Genomic DNA, 23,542 nt, shown 5'->3' with positions numbered 1-23,542 from the left:
TGCTGTTCTTGTAGTTGAGAAGAACTTGGAGAGGAAGGCTCTCTTGCATTGATCCCACGAAGTAATGGATCCAACTGGTAGGTTCTTCTCCCATGTCCTAGCTCTATCTCCAAGAGAAAACGGAAAGAGGCGGAGTTTGAATGCATCGTCCGAGATACCATTGATTTTAACTGTCCCACACATTATGTCAAACTGATCCAAGTGGTCAAGAGGGTCTTCCATAGGCAGACCATGAAACTTTGAGCTTTGCACCATGTTGATAAGACTGACTTGATTTCGTAGTTGTTGTTCTCAACAGCGGGTGCTCTGATTCCTTGGCGGTTCCCATGAATGTTCGGTTGATCAAAGGCTCCAATGACTCGAGGTTGTCTTGGAGGATGGATAGGAGCTTGGTTTTGGTTGGGCTGCTCATTTCCATTATGAGCAGCGGCTGGAGGAGGGTTGTTCTCCATGGCTTGGCGGGCTAAACGGCGGTTCTCTCGTTCAAGTAAGTGAATGTCGTCCACAGGCTGAAACAAGTTGGCTAGGCCGTGGCTTCTCAAGTTCATACAACCTGAAAATCAAAGACAACCCACCAATCCAATCCAAGTAACAAACAGTGCAAAGTAAATGAATAGTCTCAAGCAAAGTTGAAATCCTAATGGTCAATTCAAATGCAAACGGGCAACGGCGCCAAATTGATGTAGTATCTTTCAGTATCAATTATTTATCAATCCACAATTTGCAATCAACCAACACACCAAGAATACACAAATATGCTTAATCTATTCTTAACAAGGAAAAGTTCTTTTGTCATTACTTAACTATCAAAATGACTCAAATAAAGCAAACACTAGTAAAACATGTTCATATAGCTACAGGTTCTTGCTACAGAAAGAGTAGTAGTAAATTATAACCACAGATAATTACAAATTAGTGACAAAGTATTAATTAATATAATTTGTAGCTAATTAGTTACTAAGTGTAACTATATAGTAACAAATAACAACATATATAATTTGTAGAAAAATGCTACATACGTAGTGACATTAAATATTGTAACACTATGATACACAACACTAAATGTAGCAAGTTTGTAGGATTTTCCTCTTGAAACATTTTTTTTTCTTTAAGCATTAGTGACCTAAATTTTTTTCTTACCCCAAATTAAAATTAGAAGAGTAGCGAAGAATTGGAAGAGGTGGATCTGGATGAGATGATGGTCTGGAACTCCTATGCAAAAATTCGTTCAACAACGGAGTGGAAGAGGCGGATCTGGATGAACACGACGGTCCGTCCTACTGCAATCCCGCCGGTCTCCATCGTTCTTCGTCACGTGCCAAAGTTCTCTCCATCGCTCGGGGCCGTGTCTCGTGCTCCGTCATCGTAACACCAGACATAGACGTAATCTTCTTCTTCTTCTCTCTGGTTTTCAATTAATTAAAAAATATGGGTTTCGTAAAGTCTTGATCTTTCATTTGTAAATTTTCTTTGATGGGTTACATGGAGGAGCAGTCACATCAATTGCAGAGAGATTATCGATTAGGTTAATTTACTTAAGCCATATCTTTCTCTTTCTTTCTTCTTCTTCTCCGACTTGAGTATATCGGCGATGGAGACGAGAACCCGGCGATTGCAGTGGCCAATCGTGAAAGAGATCGAGAGCTTTTGACTCCCGTCGCTGATTTCGGCTACAAAGACGATGGTTTTTCTTCAAGCCTTCTTCGTCTACGCATCAATCCAGCCACAAGGTGAAGTTTTTCTTTTCACCTGATCTATATGAAGTATTGTTATATGTTTTCTCATCTCAAGTTTCATGTGAAATTAAAAGTAGAACCGGATTGATATTAAGCTCTTAGTTCCTTTGAAGATTAGGATACCAAACCAATCGATTCTAGAAAACAGCTTGAGAAGGGGTATATTGACCTCGAAGCTAAGGTAAATGGCTTTTAAAAAAAAGAGACATCTAGACAACTTTTCTGAGTTTGCATAATAAAACAGAACATTCCTAAGCTTGATTCCAACTGCAGAGCCAAAAGCCATTCTATTCACAGACATAAGGTATCTCCAGGTAAAGTTACAAAATGCATGCCTGTTCGCTTTTAGAAGTTGAAGTTGAGATTATAAATGCACTTTTATTATGAGTAACACTTATTTACTCTGTCCTTGTTTGGTGTTCGGATCCAGGAAAGACGATAAAAGAGTGAAAGAACTATTTGAGGCATTGGACAAATAGGCATTGTGGATGATAGACTCCTGGTAAGGAATCTGCTCCCAAGAACACACTCGCACGGCTTTGAAGGAGATGGATCAGATAGATGAAGATCAAGAGACCGAAGATGCAATGGATCAACGAAATGGAAGGTGAAAGGGTGGTTTATGCAGCGGATTGAAGATGATGAAATGGGGGGGGGGGGGGAAATGATGCAGCGGGTAGAAAGGTGGATTGAAGTGAACTTCCAAGAGAGATGAAAATCTCTTAGACTTCAGGCTCGAGTTCAACTTAGATATGACTCACTAAGAAGAAAACAAGTTGAGAAGATATTACACACTTCTCAGATCAAACAAGTAAAAGAAAGGTTTTTGATTAAAATGTTTGATGAGAAATAAAAGAGAGATACATGGTCTTTAAATAGGAGAAGGGGAACGAAGGAGAAGAGTCTAGAAGGAGAAGAGGTCGAGCTCATGCAAGAGTCCACACTCATGCAAGCTCATGCACAAAGTCTTGGAAATTACAAAGCAATAAATGCAAAGAGATAGAAAGAAAATAGGCCAAGGCCTTTGTGGGGAACCTTGGACCACGAATTGGGCTGGCAAAGGGGCTTGAAAATGTTACTTAGGCCTCATTAAAATCCTTGTCAAGAAAACCCAATGGGACAAAACTTGACCAAGGGAAAAAGAGCACCAAAGCAACATTTTACCCTTTACCGAGCACCTTGAGCTGTGAGCAACGTCCGAGTGGTTTGAGTCACGTCTTCTAGCTTCTTGTCCAGCTCCTTGAGTAGTCCAGTGATGGCTTGGTTGAACCTCTTGGACCGTGACCTTGTTATAGGACCCGTCGGAACGGTTAATGCTTCCTTCGCTGCTTCCGCTAGTACAAGCTGTTCCTCTGGTGCTTCCTCTGGTTCAAGCTGGTCCTCCGGTGCTTCCTCAGGTTCGAGCTGCTCCTTAGGTTCGTGTGGTTTGGTTGAGCCGTCCATGATCTCATCATCCTCTCCCACTTGAAAAGGATTTGACCTCAAATCCGAATTATCTGCACAATAAGGAAGAAGATCAGAAACGTTGAAACTGCCACTAACTTTGTACTTACCTTGGAGGTCGAGTTGGTAGGCATTGTTGTTGATTCTTTTGAGCACGGTGAATGGTCCATCAATCCTTGGCATTAGCTTGGATGCTCGCTCCTCCGGGAAACGCTCCTTCCGAAGATGAACCCACACTTGATCACCCTCATTGAAGATGACCTCTCTACGCCCTTTGTTTGCATATTTCTCATACAGCTTCGTCCGGGCCTCCAAATTCTCCTTAGCCTTTTTGTGAACCTGTTTAACTAAATCGGTCTTTTTCTTGCCATCAAGACTTGTTCTCACACTCAAAGGTAAAGGCATTAGATCCAAAGGAGAAGTGGGGTTGAACCCATAAAAAATTTCAAATGGAGAAAACTTAGTCGCAGAATGCATAGAATGATTATAAGCAAATTCTACATGCGGCAAGCAATCCTCCCAAGTCTTAAGGTTCTTCTTGATAAGCACACGCAACAATGTGGACAAGGTTCTATTGACAACCTCAGTTTGACCATCTGTTTGCGGATGACATGTAGTAGAGAAAAGCAATCTAGTTCCTAGCTTAGACCACAAAGTCTTCCAAAAATAACTAAGGAACTTAGTGTCACGATCAGAAACTATGGTCTTAGGAATGCCATGCAAACGAACAACTTCCTTAAAGAACAAGCTAGCAACATGAGATGCATCATCAGTTTTATGACAATGAATGAAATGCGCCATTTTAGAAAAGCGATCAACCACCACAAAAATAGAATCCTTACCAGCCCTAGTCCTAGGTAATCCAACCACAAAATCCATAGATATATCAGTCCAAGGATGCAAAGGAATAGGTAAAGGGGTATACAAACCATGGGATTGAACCTTAGCCTTAGCTTGCTTACAAGTCGCACACCGTTCGCAAAGTCGTTCAACATCTCGTTTCATGTGCGGCCAGTGGAAATGTTCTTGCATTACCTTATAAGTCTTAGCAACTCCAAAGTGTCCCATTAGACCACCTCCATGTGCTTCCCTTAGAAACAATTCTCTCAAAGAAGAGTGAGGCACACAAAGTTTATTTTCAAAGAACAGATAACCCTCATGGCGATAATATTTTCCAAAGGCAAACTTCTCACAAGATTGAAATATTTTGCTAAAATCAGAATCATTAGCATGCAAGTCTTTTATCTGCTCAAAACCTAGCAATCTTGCATCCAAAGAAGTAAGCAAAACATACCTCCGAGATAATGCGTCGGCAACGACATTATCCTTACCTTTTTTGTACTTGATCACATATGGAAAAGTTTCTATGAATTCGACCCACCGCGCATGACGTTTGTTGAGCTTTTGTTGACCCTTGAGGTGCTTAAGAGACTCGTGGTCAGTATGAATGACAAACTCCTTCGGCCAGAGATAGTGTTGCCATGTTTGTAGGGCTCGGACCAAAGCATAAAGCTCTTTGTCGTAGGTCGGATAATTGAGTGTAGCTCCTCCAAGTTTCTCACTGAAGAAAGCTATGGGCTTATGATCCTGCATTAAAACAGCTCCAATACCTATCCCTGAGGCATCACACTCAATCTCAAAAGTTTTCATAAAATTTGGAAGAATTAAAACAGGGGAATTAGTAAGCTTCTCTTTCAAAGCCTGGAAGGCATTTTCTTGTGCAGCTTCCCATTTGAAACCAACGTCCTTTTTAATCACTTCCGTAAGTGGGGCGGCAATAGTGCTGAAGTCCTTGACAAACCGTCGGTAGAACCCTGCTAGGCCATGAAAACTCCTCACCTCGCTCACATTTGTAGGACTCGGCCAATCTCTGATTGCCTTGACTTTTTCCTCATCAACCTTGATTCCATCTGCACTCACAACAAAGCCTAGGAAAACAAGATTATATGTGCAAAAGGTGCACTTCTTATAGTTCGCATAAAGCTTTTCCTTGCGAAGCAAATCCAAAACAAGTCTAAGATGCATGACATGATCTTCTAAGTTCTTGCTATAAACCAAAATGTCATCAAAATATACCACAACAAATACACCAATATGCTTCCTAAGGACATGATTCATCAATATCATGAAAGTGCTAGGCGCATTAGTTAACCCAAACGGCATGACTAACCATTCATATAACCCTTGTTTGGTTTTACAAGCCGTTTTCCACTCATCACCTTCTTTCATACGGATTTGATGATATCCACTTTTAAGATCAATCTTAGAAAAGATGCTAGAGCCATGCAATTCATCAAGCATATCATCTAATCTAGGGATAGGATGGCGATACTTAACCGTTATGTTGTTAATGGCTCGACAGTCCACACACATACGCCAACTCCCATCTTTCTTTGGTACTAGCAACACTGGAACGGCACATGGACTCATGCTTTCTCGAATATGTCCTTTGTCCATCAGCTCGTTCACTTGTCTTTCAACCTCCTTGCTTTCAGTTGGGTTGGTGCGATAAGCTGGTCGGTTTGGTAAAGCGGCTCCTAGTACAAAGTCGATTTGATGCTCGATCCCTCGGATTGGTGGCAGACCAATGGGATTATCCTCCGGAAATACATCACTATATTCTTGCAAAACCAACTCAACTTTACTCGGTAGCACCGGTTCGGGGTTAGTAGAACAAGCAAGAGTTTCTTTATAAACAAATAGCAAACTATTGTGACTTACCTTGCTCTTACCCTTGTTATCGGTTGGTTCAGTTTGTTTGGCGGTTCGCTGTTTCATGCTAAGCTGATCAAGATAGACCTCATGCGGCGTCATGGGAATGAGAGTCGTCTTGCGGCCATTGTGTTCAAAGGTGTGTCGGTTGGAGAAGCCATCATGGTGAACTTGTCGGTCTGACTGCCATGGACGTCCAAGAAGAATGTGGCTAGCGTCCATCGGAAGTATGCCACACATGATTTCGTCCTGATACTTACCAATTGAAAGTGGCACCTTGACTTGCTCCTTGACGGACATCTCACCTTTTTCGTTGAGCCATTGAAGCGCATATGGTTTTGGATGTTTGAGAACTTCTAAGCCAAGCTTTTCCACCATAGTCCTTCTTGCAACATTAGTACAACTACCACCATCGATAATCAAACTACATACCTTGTCTTTGACAACACATCGCGTGTGGAACAAGTTTTCTCTTTGCGCTTGCTCCTCTGACTTGGTTAGAACACTCAACGATCTCCTAGCAACAAGCAGCTCTCCTTTAGCTGGGGCTTCCAAACCCTCTTCCACAGAGTCGTTTTCCGAACGCTCTTCTTCAGATTCTACCTCGCCATTTTCTTTTAGGACCATGATCCTTTTGTTGACACATTCGCTTGCGTAATGTCCAAGTCCTTGACACTTAAAGCAACAAATATCCCTTGTCCTCGTGATCACTTCCTTACCCTTACCTTTCGGGTCTGATTCAAACGGTTTTGGCTTGACGAATGGCTTGTAGTCCTTCTGATAGCTGGGCTTGCCCTCCTTTTGATAACTTGACTTATCTGAGCTGTAGCTGGTCTTAGTGGTGCTGTAGCTACATCGAGAGTTCTTCCTCTTGATTTGCTGTTCGAACATGACTGCTTTGTGAAGCATCTCCTCAATTTCCACATAATGCTGGGTTTCTAGACGGTCTTGGATTTCGCGGTTGAGACCTCCCATGAATCGTGACATCATAGCTTCTCCATCTTCATGAACATCAGCTCTTAGCAATAGGGTTTCCATTTCCTTGAAGTACTCTTCGACAGTCTTGCTTCCTTGAACTAAGTTCCTCAAACGTTGATGAAGATCGCGGTGATAATAACTCGGCACAAATCTCCTTCGCATGACGGCTTTCAGCTGGTTCCATGTATCGACCGGCATGTCTCCGGTACGTCTGCGGCTGGTAACAAGCTGATCCCACCAACTTAGAGCATAGTCGTAGAACTCGGTTGCGGCAAGTTTAACTTTGTTGACCTCGGTGACCTCTTGACAAACAAACACTAATTCGATTTTCTGTTCCCACTCCTAGTAGGTATCCGGGTTGCTGGTTCCGTGAAAGGCTGGGATCTTGCACTTAAGTCCTCCCAACGGATCTCTTGGTACTGGACGTTCTCGTCGACGCCTCCGCTGACTGCTGTGTGAAGAACCGTGGCTATAGTACTGCCTGGTCTCGTCGTCTTGCCTTGGTTCCTCCTGGTTCTGCCTTTGTCGCTGATTTGGTTCCGGGTTGGGTTGATTCAAGTGTAGAGCGCCAAGTCTTGCATCAAGCATGGTTGACATAGCTGTGGTGACTGACTTAAGGATCTTCCTTTCAAGACTGGATGTAGATGACTCTTCCTCTTCCGACGTAACCATGGTACCTGCAAAGAAAAACAAAGATTCACAAGTAAATAGTTCCAAAAACACGTAAATGAAAACAGATCTGGGAAAATTATGAAAACGAATCCAAAAATTCTCAAATCAATTTTCAAAAAAACTAGACTCGTTCTTGGTTCTAAAACAGTTGAGTTTATAATTTTTGGACGAGTAAAACATTTTATAAAACTCTCGCAAGATGAACGACATATCTGAAAATAAGAGAAAGTGACGATTGGAATTCAAAACCTGATTGCAGAGCGGTTGCTCTGATACCACATGATAGACTCCTGGTAAGGAATCTGCTCCCAAGAACACACTCGCAAGGCTTTGAAGGAGATGGATCGGACTGATGAAGATCAAGAGACCGAAGATGCAATGGATCAACGAAATGGAAGGTGAAAGGGTGGTTTATGCAGCGGATTGAAGATGATGAAAGGGGGGGGAAATGATGCAGCGGGTAGAAAGGTGGATTGAAGTGAACTTCCAAGAGAGATGAAAATCTCTTAGACTTCAGGCTCGAGTTCAACTTAGATATGACTCACTAAGAAGAAAACAAGTTGAGAAGATATTACACACTTCTCAGATCAAACAAGTAAAAGAAAGGTTTTTGATTAAAATGTTTGATGAGAAATAAAAGAGAGATACATGGTCTTTAAATAGGAGAAGGGGAACGAAGGAGAAGAGTCTAGAAGGAGAAGAGGTCGAGCTCATGCAAGAGTCCACACTCATGCAAGCTCATGCACAAAGTCTTGGAAATTACAAAGCAATAAATGCAAAGAGATAGAAAGAAAATAGGCTAAGGCCTTTGTGGGGAACCTTGACCACGAATTGGGCTGGCAAAGGGGCTTGAAAATGTTACTTAGGCCTCATTAAAAACCTTGTCAAGAAAACCCAATGGGACAAAACTTGACCAAGGGAAAAAGAGCACCAAAGCAACATTTTACCCTTTACCGAGCACCTTGAGCTGTGAGCAACGTCCGAGTGGTTTGAGTCACGTCTTCTAGCTTCTTGTCCAGCTCCTTGAGTAGTCCAGTGATGGCTTGGTTGAACCTCTTGGACCGTGACCTTGTTATAGGACCCGCCGGAACGGTTAATGCTTCCTCCGCTGCTTCCGCTGGTACAAGCTGTTCCTCTGGTGCTTCCTCTGGTTCAAGCTGGTCCTCCGGTGCTTCCTCAGGTTCGAGCTGCTCCTTAGGTTCGTGTGGTTTGGTTGAGCCGTCCATGATCTCATCATCCTCTCCCACTTGAAAAGGATTTGACCTCAAATCCGAATTATCTGCACAATAAGGATGCATAGAATGATTATAAGCAAATTCTACATGCGGCAAGCAATCCTCCCAAGTCTTAAGGTTCTTCTTGATAAGCACACGCAACAATGTGGACAAGGTTCTATTGACAACTTCAGTTTGACCATCTGTTTGCGGATGACATGTAGTAGAGAAAAGCAATCTAGTTCCTAGCTTAGACCACAAAGTCTTCCAAAAATAACTAAGGAACTTAGTGTCACGATCAGAAACTATGGTCTTAGGAATGCCATGCAAACGAACAACTTCCTTAAAGAACAAGCTAGCAACATGAGATGCATCATCAGTTTTATGACAATGAATGAAATGCGCCATTTTAGAAAAGCGATCAACCACCACAAAAATAGAATCCTTACCAGCCCTAGTCCTAGGTAATCCAACCACAAAATCCATAGATATATCAGTCCAAGTATGCAAAGGAATAGGTAAAGGGGTATACAAACCATGGGATTGAACCTTAGCCTTAGCTTACTTACAAGTCGCACACCGTTCGCAAAGTCGTTCAACATCTCGTTTCATGTGCGGCCAGTGGAAATGTTCTTGCATTACCTTATAAGTCTTAGCAACTCCAAAGTGTCCCATTAGACCACCTCCATGTGCTTCCCTTAGAAACAATTCTCTCAAAGAAGAGTGAGGCACACAAAGTTTATTTTCAAAGAACAGATAACCCTCATGGCGATAATATTTTCCAAAGGCAAACTTCTCACAAGATTGAAATATTTTGCTAAAATCAGAATCATTAGCATGCAAGTCTTTTATCTGCTCAAAACCTAGCAATCTTGCATCCAAAGAAGTAAGCAAAACATACCTCCGAGATAATGCGTCGGCAACGACATTATCCTTACCTTTTTGTACTTGATCACATATGAAAAAGTTTCTATGAATTCGACCCACCGCGCATGACGTTTGTTGAGCTTTTGTTGACCTTTGAGGTGCTTAAGAGACTCGTGGTCAGTATGAATGACAAACTCCTTCGGCCAGAGATAGTGTTGCCATGTTTGTAGGGCTCGGACCAAAGCATAAAGCTCTTTGTCGTAGGTCGGATAATTGAGTGTAGCTCCTCCAAGTTTCTCACTGAAGAAAGCTATGGGCTTATGATCCTGCATTAAAACAGCTCCAATACCTATCCCTGAGGCATCACACTCAATCTCAAAAGTTTTCATAAAATTTGGAAGAATTAAAACAGGGGAATTAGTAAGCTTCTCTTTCAAAGCCTGGAAGGCATTTTCTTGTGCAGCTTCCCATTTGAAACCAACGTCCTTTTTAATCACTTCCGTAAGTGGGGCGGCAATAGTGCTGAAGTCCTTGACAAACCGTCGGTAGAACCCTGCTAGGCCATGAAAACTCCTCACCTCGCTCACATTTGTAGGACTCGGCCAATCTCTGATTGCCTTGACTTTTTCCTCATCAACCTTGATTCCATCTGCACTCACAACAAAGCCTAGGAAAACAAGATTATCTGTGCAAAAGGTGCACTTCTTATAGTTCGCATAAAGCTTTTCCTTGCGAAGCAAATCCAAAACAAGTCTAAGATGCATGACATGATCTTCTAAGTTCTTGCTATAAACCAAAATGTCATCAAAATATACCACAACAAATACACCAATATGCTTCCTACGGACATGATTCATCAATATCATGAAAGTGCTAGGCGCATTAGTTAACCCAAACGGCATGACTAACCATTCATATAACCCTTGTTTGGTTTTACAAGCCGTTTTCCACTCATCACCTTCTTTCATACGGATTTGATGATATCCACTTTTAAGATCAATCTTAGAAAAGATGCTAGAGCCATGCAATTCATCAAGCATATCATCTAATCTAGGGATAGGATGGCGATACTTAACCGTTATGTTGTTAATGGCTCGACAGTCCAAACACATACGCCAACTCCCATCTTTCTTTGGTACTAGCAACACTGGAACGGCACATGGACTCATGCTTTCTCGAATATGTCCTTTGTCCATCAGCTTGTTCACTTGTCTTTCAACCTCCTTGCTTTCGGTTGGGTTGGTGCGATAAGCTGGTCGGTTTGGTAAAGCGGCTCCCAGCACAAAGTCGATTTGATGCTCGATCCCTCGGATTGGTGGCAGACCAATGGGATTATCCTCCGGAAATACATCACTATATTCTTGCAAAACCAACTCAACTTTACTCGGTAGCACCGGTTCGGGGTTAGTAGAATAAGCAAGAGTTTCTTTATAAACAAATAGCAAACTATTGTGACTTACCTTGCTCTTACCCTTGTTATCGGTTGGTTCAGTTTGTTTGGCGGTTCGCTGTTTCATGCTAAGCTGATCAAGATAGACCTCATGCGGCGTCATGGGAATGAGAGTCGTCTTGCGGCCATTGTGTTCAAAGGTGTGTCGGTTGGAGAAGCCATCATGGTGAACTTGTCGGTCTGATTGCCATGGACGTCCAAGAAGAATGTGGCTAGCGTCCATCGGAAGTATGTCACACATGATTTCGTCCTGATACTTACCAATTGAAAGTGGCACCTTGACTTGCTCCTTGACGGACATCTCACCTTTTTCGTTGAGCCATTGAAGCGCATATGGTTTTGGATGTTTGAGAACTTCTAAGCCAAGCTTTTCCACCATAGTCCTTCTTGCAACATTAGTACAACTACCACCATCGATAATCAAACTACATACCTTGTCTTTGACAACACATCGCGTGTGGAACAAGTTTTCTCTTTGCGCTTGCTCCTCTGACTTGGTTAGAACACTCAACGATCTCCTAGCAACAAGCAGCTCTCCTTTAGCTGGGGCTTCCAAACCCTCTTCCACAGAGTCGTTTTCCGAACGCTTTTCTTCAGATTCTACCTCGCCATTTTCTTTTAGGACCATGATCCTTTTGTTGACACATTCGCTTGCGTAATGTCCAAGTCCTTGACACTTAAAGCAACAAATATCCCTTGTCCTCGTGATCACTTCCTTACCCTTACCTTTCGGGTCTAATTCAAACGGTTTTGGCTTGACGAATGGCTTGTAGTCCTTCTGATAGCTGGGCTTGCCCTCCTTTTGATAACTTGACTTACCTGAGCTGTAGCTGGTCTTAGTGGTGCTGTAGCTACATCGAGAGTTCTTCCTCTTGATTTGCTGTTCGAACATGACTGCTTTGTGAAGCATCTCCTCAATTTCCACATAATGTTGGGTTTCTAGACGGTCTTGGATTTCGCGGTTGAGACCTCCCATGAATCGCGACATCATAGCTTCTCCATCTTCATGAACATCAGCTCTTAGCAATAGGGTTTCCATTTCCTTGAAGTACTCTTCGACAGTCTTGCTTCCTTGAACTAAGTTCCTCAAACGTTGATGAAGATCGCGGTGATAATAACTCGGCACAAATCTCCTTCGCATGACGGCTTTCAGCTGGTTCCATGTATCGACCGGCATGTCTCCGGTACGTCTGCGGCTGGTAACAAGCTGATCCCACCAACTTAGAGCATAGTCGTAGAACTCGGTTGCGGCAAGTTTAACTTTGTTGACCTCGGTGACCTCTTGACAAACAAACACTAATTCGATTTTCTGTTCCCACTCCTAGTAGGTATCCGGGTTGCTGGTTCCGTGAAAGGCTGGGATCTTGCACTTAAGTCCTCCCAACGGATCTCTTGGTACTGGACGTTCTCGTCGACGCCTCCGCTGACTGCTGTGTGAAGAACCGTGGCTATAGTACTGCCTGGTCTCGTCGTCTTGCCTTGGTTCTTCCTGGTTCTGCCTTTGTCGCTGATTTGCTTCCGGGTTGGGTTGATTCAAGTGTAGAGCGCCAAGTCTTGCATCAAGCATGGTTGACATAGCTGCGGTGACTGACTTAAGGATCTTCCTTTCAAGACTGGATGTAGATGACTCTTCCTCTTCCGACGTAACCATGGTACCTGCAAAGAAAAACAAAGATTCACAAGTAAATAGTTCCAAAAACACGTAAATGAAAACAGATCTGGGAAAATTATGAAAACGAATCCAAAAATTCTCAAATCAATTTTCAAGAATACTAGACTCGTTCTTGGTTCTAAAACAGTTGAATTTATAATTTTTGGACGAGTAAAACATTTTATAAAACTCTCGCAAGATGAACAACATATCTGAAAATAAGAGAAAGTGACGATTGGAATTCAAAACCTGATTGCAGAGCGGTTGCTCTGATACCACATGATAGACTCCTGGTAAGGAATCTGCTCCCAAGAACACACTCGCAAGGCTTTGAAGGAGATGGATCGGACTGATGAAGATCAAGAGACCGAAGATGCAATGGATCAACGAAATGGAAGGTGAAAGGGTGGTTTATGCAGCGGATTGAAGATGATGAAAGGGGGGGGGGGAAATGATGCAGCGGGTAGAAAGGTGGATTGAAGTGAACTTCCAAGAGAGATGAAAATCTCTTAGACTTCAGGCTCGAGTTCAACTTAGATATGACTCACTAAGAAGAAAACAAGTTGAGAAGATATTACACACTTCTCAGATCAAACAAGTAAAAGAAAGGTTTTTGATTAAAATGTTTGATGAGAAATAAAAGAGAGATACATGGTCTTTAAATAGGAGAAGGGGAACGAAGGAGAAGAGTCTAGAAGGAGAAGAGGTCGAGCTCATGCAAGAGTCCACACTCATGCAAGCTCATGCACAAAGTCTTGGAAATTACAAAGCAATAAATGCAAAGAGATAGAAAGAAAATGGGCCAAGGCCTTTGTGGGGAACCTTGGACCACGAATTGGGCTGGCAAAAGGGCTTGAAAATGTTACTTAGGCCTCATTAAAAACCTTGTCAAGAAAATCCAATGGGACAAAACTTGACCAAGGGAAAAAGAGCACCAAAGCAACATTTTACCCTTTACCGAGCACCTTGAGCTGTGAGCAACGTCCGAGTGGTTTGAGTCACGTCTTCTAGCTTCTTGTCCAGCTCCTTGAGTAGTCCAGTGATGGCTTGGTTGAACCTCTTGGACCGTGACCTTGTTATAGGACCCGCCGGAACGGTTAATGCTTTCTCCGCTGCTTCCGCTGGTACAAGCTGTTCCTCCGGTGCTTCCTCTGGTTCAAGCTGGTCCTCCGGTGCTTCCTCATGTTCGAGCTGCTCCTTAGGTCCGTGTGGTTTTGTTGAGCCGTCCATGGTCTCATCAGTGGATATGTCAGAACAGTTAATCTCGGGTATAATTAATCTCAAGTTAATATTAAATTTTGTTATGTTGTTGGTGTAGGAGCTGATGCAGGAAGAGGAGAGTATATCTTATTTACTACTATCTAACAAAAATGTGTCCGAGTTCCAGAGTATACCATAAAAGGATATTGTAAGTTAATTTTCTTTCTTCTTTTTGAATTTCTAATATGAAATATGATCAAGTGTAGATAATTTTACGGCCACCCAATAAGTTTTGTATATACTCTTTCCTGGCAACATTTTTTTGGTTTTTCTTCGCCGGAGATTAGAATTACTTATATATTTATTTTATTTTTCATTCTTGTTCCTATGTGATAACTATGTTTTTTTAAGTAGAGGATTACCATCAATGCATGATGACTGTTATTCATGCTCTGCCTTGAAATATTTTCCTAGACAAAAGAAAATTATGAGTGCAATTGTTCTTGTGCATGTTATATTGGTTCAAAATTTGAATGGGATGTGCATTCACTCTGTCAGTACGTTCAATATGGATATAAGTGCATTTGTTGCCTCACACAAAACAATGTGTTTATTGCTTCTTATTGAACGCACTAAGAAAAAAGTGTTTGAAACTTTTTTCTTAGATAGAATTCTCAAGTCATGACCATTTTCCTCTTTCTCTCTCTCAGATCACTGGCAGCTCCAACTCGATGAATTCACAGGCTTGTGTACTTCAGCTCAAAGGTATACACAAAACCACACAAATCTTTAACAAATCTGTTTGGTGTTGTTCTTTGTTATTGAATTCGATTTGTTTTGGATTTGTTCAGATCTTTGTAAGCATCCTGTAGATCCTAATTTGATTCTCCGAAAAAAATTATATATTTTTTCGAAAGGGTTTCTCCAGGCCCGGCCCGGAGCTAAAGCTGGTAAAGCTAGGGCTTTAGGCAGCAGATACTTATAATTTAATTTAGGAGCATCATATCATTAATGACTCGTGTGGTACAGTGGTATAAACATCCATATACCTTTAGAAGTTGAGGGGTTCGATTCTACCCGGTGCATTTTTTATAAAAATATTTTGTTTTCTTTGTTTAGCAATGGAAAAAAAAATTCTTTGCTTCAGGCAGCAATATAACTTGCGCCGGCCCTGGGTTTCTCTGAATCTGTCTAAGTAGTAGTTTTGATGATGTATAAGGATTTACTTCATGTGTGTCATTTATCCTCTTTAACTATTCTCTGTAACTATTCTCTGTAACTATTATTGTATTATGTTCTAACGCTGGTACTTTTGGTCATTTTGCTTTTGTGCGGTTTAGGTCTTGAGATAAGCAGAGGAAAGATGCGTTGAAAATTTGGTTAGTGAATATCTTCCTTTACTTTACCACAAAATCACCTTAGTATTGTATTAATGAGTTGAAAGTATTGTATTATTTTTGATCAACTTCACATTCTTGTGGATTTTATCTCAGTTTGTCAAGTGGAATCCAAGAAGATAACAACATACAAAGACATAAAACTCTCTTTTCCATTGAGGTAAACAATGCTTAACCTTGAAGGAGCTTCTTCAACAAAGGTTTATCACAGTGCATGTTGGTGTTATTCTTGTATAATCTAAAACCTTAGGTTATGAAGATTAGATATTTCATTAAATGTAATATATGTTATGTATGTTTTGTGTAATGGATATTTTTAATGATTTATGCAATAAAAATAGTTACATATAAATAAATTTTGCAAAACAGGATTTTAATATGCAAATTATATACAAATTCAATTTAATACAGCAAAAAAAAATTATGTGAATACTATGACAAATTAAAGACGTCGCAATTAGTATCAAAGTAATGACGATTATCCTTGTTGCTTTTTATCAGTCATTTATCCACAACAACCTTGTTACCTTTAGTAGATATTATCTATTAATATGTTTGAAACTGTTTATAACAAAACCTTGTAAATAATTGTAACATGTAGTAGCAATTAGCTTTATTATTTTTTGTATCAGATTTGTAGCAACTTGCTACGAATTGCTAGAATGGGGAACATTGCGACGACCAAATAGTTACAAATTTTATTGGTGTCAAATATGTAGCAAATTGTTTTTTCCTACGGATTTGTTGTTATTCATACAAATTTATTCGTAACTATACAAATTTTTTTTACTAGTGAAACAAGAAAATGCAAACTCAAGGCAAACAAACACAAATAGCAATAATACTGAAAATCAAGAATTAACTAGAGAACCTTAGGCAAGGTAATTGACTTGGGAGATAGCTAATCAATCCTAGATGTCTAAGTAACAATCAAGAACAATCCTATGGCTAGAACACTAATGCAAATCAATTCATTTCCATGATAGAGATCCTATGCTAGTCAAATGATAATCAACAATTTCCTAAGGTAATCACAAGACAAGCATGCATTAAGAACAAGTTCAAATACCACTAAGCACCCTAATCATCAATTTCCATTGGCTAGGAATGCAAAGCTCTTAAAAAGTTTGGTTCAGGAATTTCATCAAACACCTTATGGGCATGGAAATCCTAAAGTCTAGATTTAAGCTTGATCAAGGCTATCTAGCAATATTATCACTAATCAAGATAGGAAATGCATAAAATAAACCCTAGACATCAAAAATCAATCATCTATCTCCCAAATCTACCAAGCCCAAAGTTCTAAAAAGATCTACTCACTAATCATCATGCTCACACAAAGGAAAGAGGTTTGTCTTTGTGAAATCATAATAAAAGCTTGTAGATTAAGAGATTTGAAAGACAAATTACTATTAAAACTATAAATCCACACAAAGATTCAACAAAACCAAGTATGGAAATGCTTAAGAACCCTAGGTGGCTACTTAACAAAAACTAATACAAGAGATAAATGATAAGATAAGAGATAAGAGATAAGAGATAAGTCTCCACAATTAGGGTTGGAGTATTTATAGGAAAACATAAACTAAACCGGAACAAACCGGATTAAAATTAAACAATTCAGAGAAAACCGGAACAAATCGGGTTTTGGTCTCAAAATGGCACACGATCGACCACTTAATCGACCATTTGGTCGATTGGTCTTCCTTCGTGATCGACCATTTGGTCGATCGGTTGGTCGATCGGCTGAAGTCCCGAAGTCTCGCACCTTGAAGTCTGAAGTCTCGCATGCGTCTCGATCGACCATTTGGTCGATTGCTCGATCGATCGTTCTGGTCTCCAAAGTCTCTGCTCGCGTCACGATCGACCATTTGGTCGATCGCATTGGTCGATCGTTTTGTCTTGTGTCATGTCCGAAGGATCCGATAGAGTTTTGATCGACCAAATGGTCGATCGGTTGCTCGATTGTTTGGCCTTCTTGCCTTCATTTCCATTTCCTTGCAAATCCTTGACTTATTTGGCTCCAAAGCACACTTTCTTTGCATATCTCCATTCCAATACCTTAAATACCAACTTGGTGCACAATGCAGCCTAAACAACCTAAATGCTCATGAATATGCACAAAACAATGAAGAATTAAGCTTTAAAAACTCATAAAAACACAAGATATCAGAAAGTGGGGTCGACATTTAGCTTATGACAGGTAACTGATGGATCAATACCGACCATATCTTTAGTGGACCAGGCGAACGTCGAGGATCGCGATTTCAGAAACGCTACCAGTTCGGTTTTGATTCTTTCATCGAGTTTGGCCCCAATTCTGACTGTTCGAGAGGGGTCTACTCCGTCGATGTTGACTTGTATGATTCGGAATCCTGTGGCCTTTAGCCGATCTCGCTCTGGCTTATGAGGATCACCAAAGTGATCCTTGCCCTGTAATTGCTATGCGTCGTCCTTCCGCCTTTGCTTTTTCTCGAGAACGGAGCAGGTCCTGGCCATCTTTTGATCGCCGTATAGCGTATAAATTCCTGCAACAGTCGGAAACTTAACGCAAAGATGATAGGTAGAAGGGACCGCCCGCATCGAGTAGATCCAAGGTGATCCTAAGATGGCGTTGTAGATTGGTGGGGCGTCTATGACTACGAACTTGGTTTTATGCGTTACACCACCAGACTGGACTTGCAGCTTCACGTTGCCCATCGATGTTTTGGCTACACCATCGTCTCTAGTCAGTGTTCTGGCTCCTGGTTTGATTTGCTCCGGTGTGACACCCATCTTTTCCAACGTCTGTAAGAACAGGACGTTAACCGTGCTGCCGGTATCTACTAAGACTCGTTCTACGTCGAACTCGCCCATCAAGACTTCCACGACTATGGGGTCGTTATGAGGGTGGTGGATCCCCTTGGCGTCCTCTGTCGTGAATATGATGGGATCAGTGCTTAGTGTCTCCTCTTCGGAGATCGCCTGAACACTACAAATCTGGTGCGCTCGCTTTTTCAGGGCTTGGACATAATCCGTGCATTCATCGGTCTGACCGATAATCATAGAGATACGACCCCGAGGTGCCGCTTGTTCATTCTGCTGTCCTTTTTGATGTTTGGACGGAGTTGGAAGGACCTCCGCTGGCGCTGGATTCGGCTTCTCGACGAGGGGTGGTTGTTGCGGATCACTTGGTGCGTTACTTGATTGGTTGGCGCCCTTCTGGCCTCGACCAGGATTGAATCGTCCGAACCTTCCTCCTCGACCTTTACCTCCGCGACCGCTGCGAGAAGCTTTAGGTTGATGGACAGCTTTGATTTCGCCAGACAGGTACTTCTCGAATAAGTGATTAGACAAGTGCTTACACTCAGCTGTTGAATGGCCGCCGAACATATGGAAATCGCAGTAGAGTTCCTCTTGTGTGTTGGGAGAGGCGGCACTCTGTCCTTCATCCTTGGATATTACGTTGATCACTTCGCGCTTGGGATCTCTCGGATCGTGATGCTTCCGGGGCTCCTGATAGGTTTCTCGATTTTTTTCTTTTGCCACGGCTGGGCGAGGAGGAGGGAGCTTGGTGGCCCGTTTCTCCTCGTCTTCTTTGACGTAAGCGACGCGAGACCCCCAATGAAGGGCTTCGTCCAGGTCCTTGGCTTCTCAGATATTGAGGTCCACATGCAGTCTGGAGCCGAGAATGAGTCCTTTCGTGAAGGCGGCAATTGCGACGTCTTCAGCAATTGTTACGGTGGCGTACTTTTCCTTGAATCGGGTGAGGTACTGCCGCAGGGGTTCGCCGGGCTCTTGGACTATCTCCCATAGTCCGGCACTGGAAATGTTGCGTTCTATGAAGACCCGGTAATTTCGTAGGAAGACCGTCGACAGCTGGGTGAAACTGTCGATTGTCTCTGCAGGGAGCCGGGAAAACCATGTTAGTGCGTTTCCTATAAAACTGTCGACGAACAGTTGACACTGACCGGCATCCTTCTGCTCCTCGGTGAATCTGGCCTTGGAGACGGTAGCCATGAACGAGGTCAAGTGCTGCATTGGATCCTTCGTCCCATCGTAGGTTAGAAGTCTTATCTTCACATTTGGAACGTATGTTTCCAAGACGCGCTTGGTGAATGGAGTTTGCTGTGTGGCCTCAAACATTCTATCGATCTCAGGTGCCGAGCTTACAGCTCGGTGGAGGAGGGATCCCATAGCCTTGATCTTGAGGTAGATTTCCTCCAGCTCGGGACAGGAAGGAGTGACCGGATCTCCTTGAGAGGGCTGCCCGACATGGGGTTGTGCTCTCGAGGCGAGTACCGATGGTGCGCGCTGGCTTGGAAACCGGAAAGCCGAAGATGGCTGGTCGCTAAACAGGCGGCGGTTTAGAGGATCACTCCTCTGAACCTCCTGTGATGGTGCCTCGCTCTGTTGAAGTGGCAGGGGCGCGCTGCGCTCTATCGTGTCCAACCGTTGATTTGTTGCGGAGATCGCCTGAAAGAGATCCTTGGAGATTGTTCCGAACATGTGACGGAGGTCGTCCATGGAGACAAGCTGGGAAGGTTGGGCGATTTGCGCGGACGAAGTTTGTCTATCGACAGATCCGTCAACGGGTGGAACTTCGTCAGGTTCCTGGGTCCCGAGGTGGGGTATCTCAGCGTCCTCCACTCCGTCGGAGGGTGCCGCTGAATCATATGCTTGGTTGTCCGAAGTGCAGCGGATGCCCGTCCGGACGTAGACACGCGTGGTGGGCGCGCCGACAGGTGGATTCGCGGCGACATCCTGCGAGGTTGTGGCTCTAATGACTGGGTCATCTTGTTGCGGGGCGGTTGCGTTGGTGACACCGTTGTCGGAGGCCAGAGACATGGTATTGGCTCTTGCTTGTTTGTGAAGAAATCTAAAAGATAAGTGACTTTGAGAACTTAGGTCCCCTCCTTCTAGCGCCAATTGTAGAAACTGGTGTTTCACACAATGAAATTGTAGAAACTGGTGTTTCACACAATGAATTTGTTTAGAGGAGAAACAAATTCAATAACACTTTCTCTTTAAGAACTCGGATCAAAGTAAACAAGAAAAGAAGAATTGAAATCTCTTGGAAAACAAGTTAGGTTTTACTTAAGAACAAAGAGGAATTAGGGTTTTGTATTGATTGCTGGATGATCTTACAATGAGAGGATTGCCCTCTATTTATAGGTTTTCGAAGATCTATTGAATATATTCAGTTTCCTAATTATGGCCGAGCTGATTAGGCTAGTCCTTCTTTTCTTGCTAGGTCAGCCGCAGGGCGAGTTGAGACGTCGGTTTGTCACCTCGGCACTGGGCTTCTCGGTACTATTGGGCCTTCAGAAATGAAGTCCAAATTAAGGTCGAGCTCCTGGTTTAGATAACCGGTTCCTTTAATCGGGTTTAGATCGGTATGTTAGGGGTGCTAATTCCCGCACCAACATTTGCCAACGTATTTGTTTGTTGATGAACAGAAGCAATATTCCCCACAGATTACTAAGCGAATCACGTTTGTTTTCGAAGAACCGATCCGCCATTGTCGTCTCGCCTCCCTCCCTCCCTCCCTCTTTCGTTAAAAGCTCAGAATCGAAATTTTTTTTTTTGATCTTTTCAAGAAGATCGGTTTGAGACATCGTTTAGATCAAAAGACGATCTGTTCGGTTCAGTTCGGTTCGGTGAGTTGGTTACACGTTTTGGTCAACGTGTGCTTTTTTTTTTTTTTTTTTTTTGAAGAAAATAATAATGCGAGTCAGATCTACGCCTAACGTCAAAAGCGTAGTCCCCCAAGACGAGAGACGAGGATCTGTGGTGATCTGAAAAGCTCCTTTAACCATGGCGACTTTTGACGACGGAGACTTCCCACCTCAAACCCATTCTCCGTCCGAGCACGATGACTTTGGCTACGATAGTTTCTCCGAAGCTCAGCCACCTCCCCCGACTCAACATCAACATCAACATCAACATCCCTCCGGTGGATTCTCCTCTTCTTTTAATGGTGGTGATGGAGCTTATGGATCTGACAATCCTGCTTCCCCCAACGGCTACGGATTTGGTGCTTCCTCACCTAACCACGAGTTTTCCTCTCCGTTCGAGTCTGACGCTAACGGCAACGGCGGCGACGCGATCTTCTCTTCCGATGGTCCGGTTCTTCCAGATCCGAATGAGATGAGGGAGGAGGGTTTTCAACGCCGTGAGTGGCGCCGGTTAGTGTTCTATCTGATTCATTCTATCTCTCTTATACGGAAATTACACGTCTAGATAGAGATCTCTCTCAAGCTTCTTGTGACTACTATGCTGGATTACGACTAGATCTTATTGTCTTCTTAGTTAGATAGATTTATTGGATTCGATTTATGCCATCTTCCAATATCCATAATAATTTCAAGAATGGTATTATCATTGTTTCCTCTCATTTGGGAGAGCGACTAGTTAGTTACTGATAAGTAATGTGTGTTTTGAAGAGTAGTAGCTAAGTGAATATTTGAAGTAGATCACGGTTGGTTTGCTCGATCGGAGTTCTATTGCAATCCCTCTGTCTTCTTATTTGGACAAAGAAAAGAACCTGTGTTTTTTTACCTATGATCTTCATCTGTGATGTCTCAATTCTGTGTATCAGATTAGACTTGAACTACCTTGTTTTCTTTTTGTTCATCATATACGAAGGAATCTCTGTGACCTGAACTGGAATCTAATCTCGGATAGAATCCGATTAGTATGCGTTGTGGCTATCATCTTCTTTTTCTTCTGTAATGTGTCAATTTTGATATCAGATTCTTACCTGTATGAAAGAATGGAACCACCATGCTTTTTTTTTTGTTTTACCTGTATGAAAGAATCTCTGTCATCTGATTTCGAATAAGAAACAACCCGAAATAGTATATGTTTCCATAGCTTTCATCTTCTTCAGTGGTGTCTCAATTCTGTATCAGATTAGACTGGAAAGTGGAACCACCATGCTTTTCTTCTCTTGTTCAACATTGTATATGAAGCTGATATTTTGGCACGCATTTGTTGCAGTCTAAACGCCATTCACCTTGAGGAGAAGGAAAAGAAAGAGAAGGAGATGCGGAACCAGATCATAACTGAAGCAGAAGATTTCAAGAAAGCCTTCAATGAGAAAAGAGACAAGACTATTGAGACCAACAAGACTGATAACCGCGAAAAGGAAAAAGTAAGCAGTGATAAGAGAATTCCCAGTTCCCAGTTGCAGCCATTTAAGACTCTTTAGGTGTATTGGAAACTTGTATGATTTTTGTCTCTCTTACAGCTATACTGGGCTAACCAAGAGAAGTTCCACAAAGATGTTGACAAGCATTACTGGAAAGCTATTGCAGAGCTAATCCCGCGTGAGGTTCCCAACATCGAGAAGAAGAGAGGGAAAAAGGATCCGGACAAGAAACCATCAGTGAATGTTATCCAAGGTCCTAAACCTGGGAAACCAACTGATCTTGGTAGAATGAGGCAGATATTCTTGAAGCTCAAGACAAATCCCCCACCCCACATGATGCCACCTCCTCCTCCAGCCAAAGATGCCAAAGATGCCAAAGATGCAAAAGATGGGAAGGATGCAAAAGGAGGGAAAGACGCCAAGGACCTAAAAGATGGGAAACCTGTGGATCCAAAGGCCACAGAGGAAAAACCTGCTTCACCTGCCAAAGACGCAAGTGTTGAAACAGCTAAACCTGAGGTTGCTGCCTCAGGAGAGGGAGAGAAACCTGTGGCTGAGGCTGAGGGAGCCAAGGCGGAGTGAAAAAGGTCTTTAGTATTACTGTTGTGGGGATTATTTGATATTGAAGTCACAATAGCTGCGGGCGAAATAAGAAGGGGTAAGTTATGTGCACATAGACGCTCTATTGGGGGCTATCTGTGGGCACACCATTTCCTCTTCTGGAGAGAGAATTTTAGTCCTTTTGTTTTGGTTATTATTATTTTTTTTTACCATTATATTTGTTCTGCAAAATTTGGTTTTTTTGTCTTGGATGATGTTCACTTTAAAATCATTTTGGTTCCACGTATTTCATTTGTAAGACTTCAAGAACTAAAGTTTGTTGGATGAATCATGAATCATTGGATTGTATGAAGAATGTGGGCATAATGTGGTTGAGATGGTCGTGGCATGTGAACCATCTTAACATTATTTACGTAGTGACTTGATAATGGGGCACGTGGTTGTCAGGTCCAGTTGTTTCGTCTCTTTCCAGGCACGGACACCATGTATGTATAATGTATGTAGGAACGAGCATGTTAGAAAGTGAATG

The 23,542-nt window shown here is 42.4% G+C and overlaps 1 protein-coding gene, 1 long non-coding RNA gene and 1 pseudogene across 4 annotated transcripts; 2 read left to right on the top strand and 1 right to left on the bottom strand.

Annotated features, from left to right (window-relative positions):
- Positions 1-1,853: 1,853 nt before the first annotated feature.
- On the top strand, positions 1,854-15,676 carry LOC109129239 (uncharacterized). 2 transcript variants are annotated; one of them, XR_015582929.1, is made up of 7 exons: positions 1,854-1,917; positions 2,010-2,050; positions 2,167-2,220; positions 13,965-14,131; positions 14,634-14,688; positions 15,264-15,302; positions 15,417-15,676. It is a non-coding gene; the product is annotated as an uncharacterized LOC109129239 (long non-coding RNA). The 2 variants fall into 2 exon arrangements; XR_002035425.2 differs by lacking the exon at positions 1,854-1,917 and having other exon boundaries at positions 1,929-2,050.
- LOC147927444 (uncharacterized) lies at positions 8,355-12,856 on the bottom strand (annotated as a pseudogene). The gene is made up of 2 exons (XR_015582928.1): positions 9,325-12,856; positions 8,355-8,820 (listed from the first exon to the last, which is right to left on the bottom strand). The product of XR_015582928.1 is annotated as an uncharacterized LOC147927444 (transcript).
- A 5,032-nt stretch (positions 15,677-20,708) lies between the features above and the next one.
- LOC104747778 (clathrin light chain 1) lies at positions 20,709-23,365 on the top strand. The gene is made up of 3 exons (XM_010469467.3): positions 20,709-21,487; positions 22,302-22,455; positions 22,552-23,365. Exons 1-3 carry the CDS (start codon positions 21,117-21,119, stop codon positions 23,032-23,034), a joined length of 1,008 nt encoding a protein of 335 aa, XP_010467769.2. The 5' UTR covers positions 20,709-21,116; the 3' UTR covers positions 23,035-23,365.
- Positions 23,366-23,542: the final 177 nt, after the last annotated feature.

The sequence above is a fragment of the Camelina sativa genome, chromosome 15 (genome assembly GCF_030686135.1).
Source record: "Camelina sativa cultivar CO46 ecotype springtype chromosome 15, ASM3068613v1".
Lineage (NCBI taxonomy): Eukaryota > Viridiplantae > Streptophyta > Magnoliopsida > Brassicales > Brassicaceae > Camelina > Camelina sativa.
The sequence above is the reverse complement of the archived record's forward strand: the minus strand, read 5'-3'. Positions and strand labels throughout refer to the sequence as shown.